At 36.9% G+C, this 10,036-nt stretch overlaps 1 protein-coding gene across 1 annotated transcript; it reads left to right on the forward strand.

The window, feature by feature from the left end:
* On the forward strand, nt 1-6,312 carry LOC113275073 (LRR receptor-like serine/threonine-protein kinase ERL1). The gene is made up of 27 exons (XM_026524510.1): nt 1-416; nt 680-818; nt 937-1,008; nt 1,106-1,177; nt 1,283-1,354; nt 1,456-1,527; nt 1,712-1,783; nt 1,886-1,957; nt 2,055-2,126; nt 2,212-2,280; nt 2,414-2,485; nt 2,589-2,660; nt 2,751-2,822; nt 2,904-2,975; nt 3,061-3,132; nt 3,213-3,284; nt 3,383-3,454; nt 3,533-3,604; nt 3,682-3,753; nt 3,859-3,930; nt 4,032-4,103; nt 4,183-4,254; nt 4,337-4,410; nt 4,504-4,635; nt 4,715-5,053; nt 5,167-5,537; nt 5,641-6,312. The coding sequence occupies exons 1-27, from the start codon at nt 320-322 to the stop codon at nt 5,998-6,000; spliced, it is 2,949 nt and encodes a 982-aa protein (XP_026380295.1). The 5' UTR covers nt 1-319; the 3' UTR covers nt 6,001-6,312.
* The last annotated feature ends 3,724 nt before the right edge of the window (nt 6,313-10,036 follow it).

Consider the following 10,036-nt stretch of genomic DNA (forward strand, 5'->3'; position numbering starts at 1 on the left):
CACACTCTCTCTCTTTCCTTACAGTTCACGCCAAAAGCCTGCTCCTCTTCCCCTCTCTCTCTCCTTCTCTCTAAAAACTGTGCATCAACAGCGGCAGCAGCAGCAGCAGCAGCAGCAGCAGAGAGAAGAGACACACTGATAGAGTGATGGAAATAAACCAACACTTCTTCCTCTTCTTCATCTCTTAACTTCTGCATTTCCCCTTCTTCAACTTCAACTCTGTTTTCTTTCTCTTTCACTCTTCATCTTCTTTCTCTTAGTATTTTGCTTTCTTTACATTCAGCCTCTGAAGCTGATTCTAGTACTTTTACTAGTAGAGATGAAGATACACATTAAGAAGTTGATTCTAGTAGTACTCTTCTTTACTGTAACTGCAAGTTTCTTACCATTTGTGACTTCGTCCTTCTCTATTGAAGGTTGGTTTCTCTTTTCTACATTAGCCCACTGTTATTTTTATTTATTTTTCCCATTTTTAGTAACTGTTTTTAAAGTTTTCTGCAACAAAACGGATAAACTTTCTGTGTTATCGGTCTATTAACAGTACTGCTTGAAATGGTGTTGTTCATGATCATGAGATAGATGCTTTTCTTTTGTTTTCGAGTTCTTTGTATGATTATTTTTTTGCTAGTGATTTCTTAGGGTTTTGATTTCTGATTGATTAGGTTTTTTTCTTGTGCAGGACAAGCGTTAAAATCGATTAAAGCATCACTGAGTAATTTTGCTAATGAACTGCTTGATTGGGATGACGAGCACATTGGAGATTACTGTTCTTGGAGGGGAGTTTACTGTGATAATACTAGTCTCTCTGTTGTTTCACTGTAAGTCTGTTGTTTTCTGGTCCTTTTAGTTTTGTTATTTCTAGTCTATTTTAGTATTAGTACTTGAAATTGTTTAGAATACTAACATAAGTGTCATTTGTTTATTATTTGATAATAGGAATTTGTCGAGTCTAAATCTTGGCGGGGAACTTTCACCTGCTATTGGGGATTTGAAGAACTTGCAGACTATGTAAATTTCTTTTCTTCTCTCTTCTTTAATTTTATTTGATTTTGGTTGTGTTTCTGTGTTTTGATTATAGCTGATTTTGTGTTATTATTTTGGGCAGAGATTTGAAAGGCAATCGGTTAAGTGGTCAAATTCCAGATGAGATAGGGAATTGTTTAGGGTTGCAGTATTTGTACGAGCTCTTATCTCTTGTATTCTTTATAGGATGTGTGATTTTTTATCTTAAGTTTGATTTTCTTAAATGTTTAACGTGCTGTTGTTGGTTGACATTTTGTAGGGATTTATCTGCGAATGCTCTATATGGGGATATTCCGTATTCCATTTCTAAGCTCAAGCAGCTCGAATTATTGTAAGTCATTTGGTGATGTCACTTTTCAGTCTTATGCATGGGTCATTGATCAATAGTATCTGTTTTGAGTTTTACTAAGTTTACATGGGTTTGTAATGCAGATCATTGAAGAACAACCAGTTAACTGGTCCTATTCCTTCGACGCTGTCACAACTCCCTATCCTGAAAACTTTGTAAGTTTCAGTAATGGTAGCCTGAGTACTTTGAGAGCAGTGTGGTTGATGGGTTAAGAAGCAGTATTATAGCATACACCATGTTTACAATCCCTTTAGCTTTACCCTATTGAAGTGCTAATTGTATTTACAAATTTCTCAAGTTTTTTTTTTTTGTCAAGTTGCTGATTTGGTTCTATATCAGGGATCTGGCCCAGAACCAGTTAACCGGAGACATTCCTAGGTTAATCTATTGGAATGAGGTGCTGCAGTATTTGTGAGTACATTCCCGCCTTAGAATAATCTTGTTCGATATAGCTAATTGTTAGTTGGTTATATCTTCGTGCTGTACTCATCATGAGAGTCTGATCTGTTGCAGAGGCCTGAGAGGGAATTCTCTAACTGGTACACTATCTCCTGATATGTGTCAATTGACCTGTCTCTGGTACTTGTAAGTATATCAACTGCTTTTTTTATGTAGTGAATCTTATTCTTCTTTTGACTATGTAAGTGAATCTGATACATGACTTCAACGCTACCCATTACAGTGATGTGAGAGGCAACAATATAACTGGTACAATCCCTGAAAACATTGGAAACTGTACAAGTTTCGAAATCTTGTAAGTTCCTTTACCTCTACAACTTTTTCAATCTTTTCTTCATCTATATTACCGTTAATGACACATTGTTGAATATGGCTTTCAGGGATATTTCCTACAATCAAATCACAGGGGAAATTCCTTACAATATTGGCTTTTTACAAGTGGCTACCCTGTATGCATTCTTTCCTTGCTTGTTTCATTGACTTGGCTTTTTTATTTGATACATCTTTTTGAAGTTGAGGTCCCACAAATGTTCTATTCTGATAATTCTCATTTTCCTGGCTAATTGGGTGTTCATTCACTAGGTCGCTTCAAGGTAACCGGCTGACTGGAAAGATTCCTGAGGTGCTCGGTCTGATGCAAGCCCTTGCTGTGCTGTAAGTATCATTACCCCTGCTTTTGAAAGCATAACTGAACTTGCTTATGTGTGCTTGTTTTGCTGGCAACATTCTAAATTATTGTGTCTTTGAATACTTACAGTGATTTAAGTGAGAACGAACTTGTTGGACCGATTCCTCCGATTCTTGGCAACCTGTCTTACACTGGAAAACTGTGAGTTATACTACATTCGTTGTTGTGTGTCGTTGTATGTATCTTTTTATGGCATTTGGTCTGATAAATGGTGATTTTCTTTTTGTGTAGGTACCTACATGGTAATAAACTCACTGGACCAATTCCTCCAGAGTTGGGAAATATGTCAAAACTCAGTTACTTGTAAGTGTTATCTTTCAGTATGTAAGGAATTCAAGTTTAGCGTTGATGTAGGTGTCACTAACCAGTTAGGTGCATTAACAGGCAGCTGAATGATAATCACCTAGTTGGTGGAATTCCAGCAGAGCTTGGAAAGCTAGAAGAATTATTTGAACTGTGAGTATACTTTGTGTTTCATTCGGGGATTAGATTTGATGTGCTTATATAAGACAGTTCTAAAATATGTTTGTTCTTAACACAGGAATCTTGGGAACAACTTTCTTGAAGGCCCTATCCCAGAAAATATCAGCTCTTGCACAGCACTGAATCAGTTGTGAGTTTTATTGTTTTGGCAAATGTGTTTTACCATTTTTGCTATATAGGTTTCTCATTCATGTTATCTTCTGTTTTCAGTAATGTTTACGGCAACAAATTAAATGGCTCCATCCCTTCTGGATTCAAGAATTTGGGAAGTCTAACTTACCTGTAAGTATTTTAAAGCTATCTTAGCGTTCTTCTCTGTATCGTATTATCGCCCTTTGGCTCCCTGTTCGTTTTTCACAGCTGTCTTGCGCAATCTGCAGAAATCTCTCTACAAATCATTTTAAAGGACAGATACCTTTGGAGCTTGGGAGAATTATAAATCTTGACACACTGTAAGTCTAAAGAGCCCAGATTACTTTTGGTTTTCCTAGGAAAATTCTCTAAGCTAACTTATTAGTTTCTGATTGCAGTGATCTTTCAAGCAATAATTTTGCTGGACGGGTGCCCTCTTCCGTTGGTGATCTGGAGCATCTACTTACCTTGTAAGTAAAACTGCCTTGCTCTGAAGTTATCTTGTGCACTTGTCCAGGAAAATAACTTGTGCATTTTTCGTATCTAGGAATTTGAGTAAGAACCATCTCAATGGTCCCATGCCAGCCGAGTTTGGGAATCTCAGGAGTATCCAAATTCTGTAAGTTGCATTCAAACAAATGTGTTTCTCATATGACTTTCTTTTTGTTAATCCATTCCATCCTTGTCAAAACTGATCCTAGAGTTACGTCTGAATATCTTATAGGGACATGTCATTCAACAATCTCTGTGGAAAGATACCCGAAGAGTTGGGTCAGTTGCAGAATATCAACTCTTTGTAAGACACTAATTTTTTTTGTCTTGCGGAAACTAGAATTGCTGTACAATAAGTGTTCTGGATTATGGTGTTTTGTCTCAATTCTCAGTGTTGTTCTGCAGGATTCTTACTAACAACAGTTTTTATGGGGAAATTCCATCACAATTGACCAACTGTTTCAGTCTAAATAACCTGTAAGTAATTTTGCTATCAGTTTAGTGCATTGTGGATCATCTGAAGTTCTCTTCTAACTCAGTTCTTGTGTGGATAAAGGGATCTCTCCAACAATAACCTTTCAGGACTCGTTCCTCTTAACAAAAACTTTTCAAGATTTCCAGCGGAAAGGTATGGTACTTTATTCCATTAATAGGAGATTTTGTTTGATTTAAGTTGCTTAATGCTGACAGTTTGTTTGCTTTGTCTTTAGCTTTTCTGGCAATCCCTTGCTATGTGGCAATTGGTCGCGTTCATGTTTTGGAGCCTATGTTGAAGGATCTAAAGGTATACCATGATAGTTTTGAGAATGTATTGAATGTTTATATTCTTTAATCGTCTACCGTTTTGTTGAAGTTAGTTTTATCTTTTCATTTACAGGGCTTGTATCCAGAGCTGCAGTTTTGTTGATAATATTTGGCTGTATCTCACTACTATTGATGGTTATAGTTGCAATTTATCGATCCAATCAACAAAGTCTGTTTTTAAAGGGGTGTGATAAAACACTTGAAGGCATGTCTCCACTTCCTTTTGTATTCTCCTGTTTACATTTTTCATCTGTGTACTTGTCATTAATATTCTACTCTTTCAGGTCCACCAAAAATGGTAATTCTTCACATGGATATGGCAATACACTCCTATGAAGATATCTTGAGCATGACTGAGAATTTCAGCGAGAAGTACATCGTTGGTTATGGTGCATCGAGCACAGTTTATAAATGCGTGCTGAAGAACTCCAAGCCGATTGCCATCAAACGTCTCTATACTCAACATCCACACAACACGAGGGAGTTTGAGACAGAACTTGAAACAATTGGCAGCATCAAGCACCGGAATCTTGTGAGCCTACATGGATATTCACTTTCACCCAATGGAAATTTGCTCTTCTACGATTACATGCAAAATGGTTCCCTCTGGGACCTTCTTCATGGTTGGTTTGCTTTCCTTTTCTCTTGCGCAACTTAGTTCTTTTGCTTGTCAGTTTGTAATTTGATTATTTTCTTAAGCAGTAATTAGCTTACTTTATTACTTATTTTGCAACAGGAGCGGGCAAAAAAGTAAAACTTGATTGGGATGCAAGATTGAGAATAGCAGTTGGAGCTGCTCAAGGACTGGCTTACCTTCACCACGACTGCAATCGGCGTATCATTCACCGCGATATCAAGTCTTCTAATATTCTCATTGATGACAACTTTGAAGCCCATCTCTCAGATTTTGGTATTGCGAGATGCATCTCATCTTCAAAAACCCATGCATCAACTTATGTGATGGGAACAATAGGTTACATTGATCCTGAGTATGCCCGGACTTCTCGACTCACCGAGAAATCTGATGTGTACAGTTTTGGTGTTGTTCTCTTGGAACTACTCACTGGCAAGAAGGCTGTTGATAATGAATTCAATTTGCATCAACTGGTTAGTAATCTTTGGGCATTTCTTCCTTGTACCTTTTTAAGTTCCTTGATATCCTTCTGTTGATTGATCAGGATCAATACTTAAGCTACTATTTTTTTGTCAGATATTATCCAAAGCCGATGACAATACAGTGATGGAGGCAGTTGATCCTGAAGTTTCTGTTACTTGCATGGATTTGAACCTTGTCAGAAAGACATTTCAACTTGCATTGCTCTGCACAAAGAGGCTTCCTTCAGAAAGACCCAGCATGCATGAGGTAGCACGACTCTTGGTCTCTTTACTTCCAGCTCCTCCACCAAAGTCATCTTTGGCTGCTCCAAAACCAATCAGTTACACTCAATTAGTGGCTACAGCAGAAACCAAACAATCGCAGCCACAACAAGAAGGTAAACGTGACAACAATTCATCTGATGCTCAATGGTTCCTAAGATTTGGTGAAGTAATTTCTAAGAACAGCCTCTAATCCCAACTTACGTACATTATTATACAAACATAACAAAATTAACTACAGAATCTGTGAGATCCCAAATTTTGTTGCAAGTTGGTTGTTTTCTCTACAGTATGGGCGAATAGAATGTGGATGGGTAATCACTGCTAAGTTTTCATATTTTGGTCTACATTTTTTTTTTGTTGGGAGTAGTTTTTAAAATGACTTCAGTGGAAGTCATTTACAGAAAGGGGAAAGTAGGGTGAAATGGTATGGTTACATTTTTGTACAAAACGTTGTCCTTTTTTGTTCTTTTATGAAATTGGACTCTTTTGAATTGTTGTTTTACTAGTACTATTCCCTGTTGTTATTCATTTCCTTTGATTGTAGTTGCATGTTTTTTAGTTGGTTGTGTGAAATTTACTGAAACTTGTCAGCTTTTTCTTGTCATAAAGAATATCACAAGACATTGCTGTAGCTCCTTTAGTATGGTGGGGACTGGGTATCATGGTTCAGATGTAGTCTTTTATTTTATTCTAGCAGTTGGTCGCTTGTCATGTTGTAGTTGTGACTAGCGATGACAATTGGTAAGTGATAGTAATAAATTGATTATCAATCAGTGGTTTTATCTCTGCAAACCACTTTGTTGGTCCATCTTTGGTGAGAAAATAAATGTGTAGAAAGCCTAGTCGTGGACTCGTGGTCCATCTCTATGGTCCACTATAAATAAATGTATGTTCACTCTTTAATAGTACCATTTTGCATAGTTGAGTTTTGAAGTTGGTTTTCACTTTTGGCATTAAATTTTCGGTGTATGCTTTATAGTGCTGAACCAAACAGCGTGGGAAGAATTACTCCCTTGAATTTTTGATGGGGAAATTAGGGGGAGACCCATATAAAAAAATATTCTCATTCTCAAGCTCATAATTAATTTTGGGTACTGTGACACCCATAATTATTTCCGTGACACCCATAATTATTTCCGTGACACCCATAATTATATGAAATTATTAAAAACTTCTGCACGACGGATTATACATATGCATGACTGAATTATGCATCAGGGGTATAATTGGCAACTCAACTTTGACATAACATATCTAAAAATCCGGACCTTAGAAATTTACAAATTTTATATGGTTGGAAATCCTTTAAAGAGAGCTACGCAACGAGTACAAACAACAATATCAAATTTTTGTTTTTCATGAAAAAATCGGAGGTGATCATCGTTTTAGGCAAAATTTTCGAAAACTTGATACATAACCATTATGCAGCCACCAAAAAGGATGTATAACGCATTATGCAGACGCATAATGAATTATGCAACCATTTTCTCGACTGCATAACAAAGTTATGCATCTATAACAAGTCATATACCCATTGTTTTCGCACCCTTCTTGAGTATAAAAAATTGATGCATAATGCAGTTTATATCCATATTTACGATTGCATATCATGTTATGCATCTATTTTCTCGATGCATAAAAGATTGTGCGGCAATTTTCTCGATGCATAATGCATTATGCAGTCATATTTTCGGATGCATAACAGGTTATGCATCCATTTTCACGACTGCATAACATGTGATGTAGATATTATTGTAGGTGCATGACAAGTTATGCAACCTTATTTTTTGTTGGTTTCAATACTAACAAAAATGTTGTTGTATAACGTGTTATGCAATCATTTTTCGGACTGCATAACACGTTATGCAACAAATTTTGTAGATGTATAATAGGTTATGCAACCATTTTTTCAGCTGCATGATAGATTATGTAGTCACTTTTGTATCTGCAAAATAAATCATGCAATCATTTCTTTAGACACAACAGAATTTTGGACATATTAACTGACCCAATCGTCACTGAACCAAGGTTAATTAAGAATATGACTCATCCAAATTCATCGCACTAACACAATCAGGTAAGCCCATGCCTTCTAACCCCACTGGAATTGTTGTAACTTTATCTCTTCCATCAATTACTCGAACACCAGCAGCAATAACTCAATCCCAGTCCCTGGTTAGCAGCTGAAACATCATCTAAAACAAGCTGTTAACCTTTAGAAGGAAGCCAGTAGCAACATACATCTTTCACTGCCATAGCTCAACCAAATCACTACAGTTTCAGACCTCAGCTCCTATCTCTGCCATGAACATCATATCACCAACACAGACCCATAACAACACACGTTCTACAGCTGAAAATTAGCTCAACAACTTGCAGTATCTCCTCCTAACCAAACCAGTTCAGTCTGCGAAAATCATCCCACCAGAAACCCTGTAAAACAGACCACCAGCACCATTGCAGCAGCAACCATTGTAGACAAACTCAACTAGCATCAGATGAGCTTGAAGGCCTTTTCTCGAACGTGTTGTGTGCCTAAACTGGTAACTGCAATTCCTCATTCATTCACAACCCATAAACACACTCCATTCAATCCCCTTTATCAACATCAACATCATTATCTTCCCTGGTTCAATTAGTCTTCAGAAATCATTCACAAACCCTTGAAATACACATAAATAACAAATTATTAAGAATCAATACACGTTCTCCATTTACGTCTGCAAATCCCCCTGACAGCCACCATTATAACCTAACTTTGTATTTATAGTTGTAGAATGAGTTCATATCTGTACCAAGCCTTCTCAAATTTTATGACGTTGCTGACCGTTTCTTTGTTGTGCGATCGAACTCGAATGTTCACATGAATCCATGGCAGGGGAACCTTTCTTCTTCACTTACTCAAACCATAAATGTTGTAACGATTCAGCCAATTTCATCTCATGCTGCCATTAATCTCTTCCAGCAACTTGACCACTATCTCAGGAAATTCCATCGTGAGTACCAGCAGATTCAATCCAACAAATCTGTGACCATCAGACCGTCTTCATTCTCATCTCAAGAACTGTATGCAGCTACCATTCACCAACACCAATTTCGTAGTTTAAATCCCCATAGATCCAGCGATGATGATTTCCCTTGTCATTAATTTCGTCCGTGAAGAGAAAAGCCCTGAATTAGGCTAAGATTATCAGTGTTTTGTGAAAAAATCTTCAATGAGTTTGAAGAGGAAAGTCTACTGATCGTAAATTTGTAACACAAAATCATCTTTTATCAAGATTTTGAAACAGATCGGACTTGTATTGAAGAACAAGCCTTTGTTTTGAAATAGATTTTTCTGAAATTATTGTTCTAAATCTAGTAGATCTGAAAATGAAGAACAAGATAAGAGAGATAGGAAGAAGAAATTCGTTTCCCAGTTGATGTTGATGGCAGCTGATTTCAGTGCTTGAAAAAATAACAAAACAAAATTTTATAAATTATGGGTGTGAGAACAATTTTTCCCCAAAAAATGGGTGCGCGCCTTCAGTTTTCTGCCCGTGGATTTCTCAGTGGAAAAATCTGGGAGAATGGTTCTCCCTGTAGTTTTCACATTTTTGATGCAATATAAAAAGAAAAAACAATAAAATGCAACTTTGAGCCCCGGCCGTAGTTTAATTACAACAAATACATTCTCATGTTTTTCGCCATCATTAAGCTAGCGCTCAGCAGCGCGTTGGGCTTATCCTAGGCTCGATTTGGGTTGCAAAATGCTTGTTCAAAATGTCCACGTGTAAGTGTCCTAAAACTGCAAGGAACGTATCTCGCTCGTTTGGCCATACCAACAAAATACTGTTGGTTTACCTGACTCTATATAAGGTGTCGAAACGTGCATAGAAAGAAACATCGTATGATACCTAAATTCCGTAAAAGGACATCTAAAAAGACATCTCGTTTGGCCATGACCTAACTCTTCGTTTTCTGTACAGCTTTACAGGATTGTTACTCTTGATATTGGGAGGCGTAGCTTCTGATTGTTCAAATTACAGAGATGTCAACAAGGTAGTATATTTATCATGAACCACTAGTTTTTAGTATTCCCAAATTTTTTTTTAGCGTAATCTCTGGTTTTAATTTACGTTCATGAGAGAAATAAAATTACAAGTTTTTATATCATGGCTATATCTGTATTTATTTCAATGTATCTTGATATGTGCTCCTGTTGTATGTATGTAGAGGAGAGTCTT

This window comes from Papaver somniferum, chromosome 4 (assembly GCF_003573695.1).
Source record: "Papaver somniferum cultivar HN1 chromosome 4, ASM357369v1, whole genome shotgun sequence".
In the NCBI taxonomy this organism is placed as follows: Eukaryota; Viridiplantae; Streptophyta; class Magnoliopsida; order Ranunculales; family Papaveraceae; genus Papaver; species Papaver somniferum.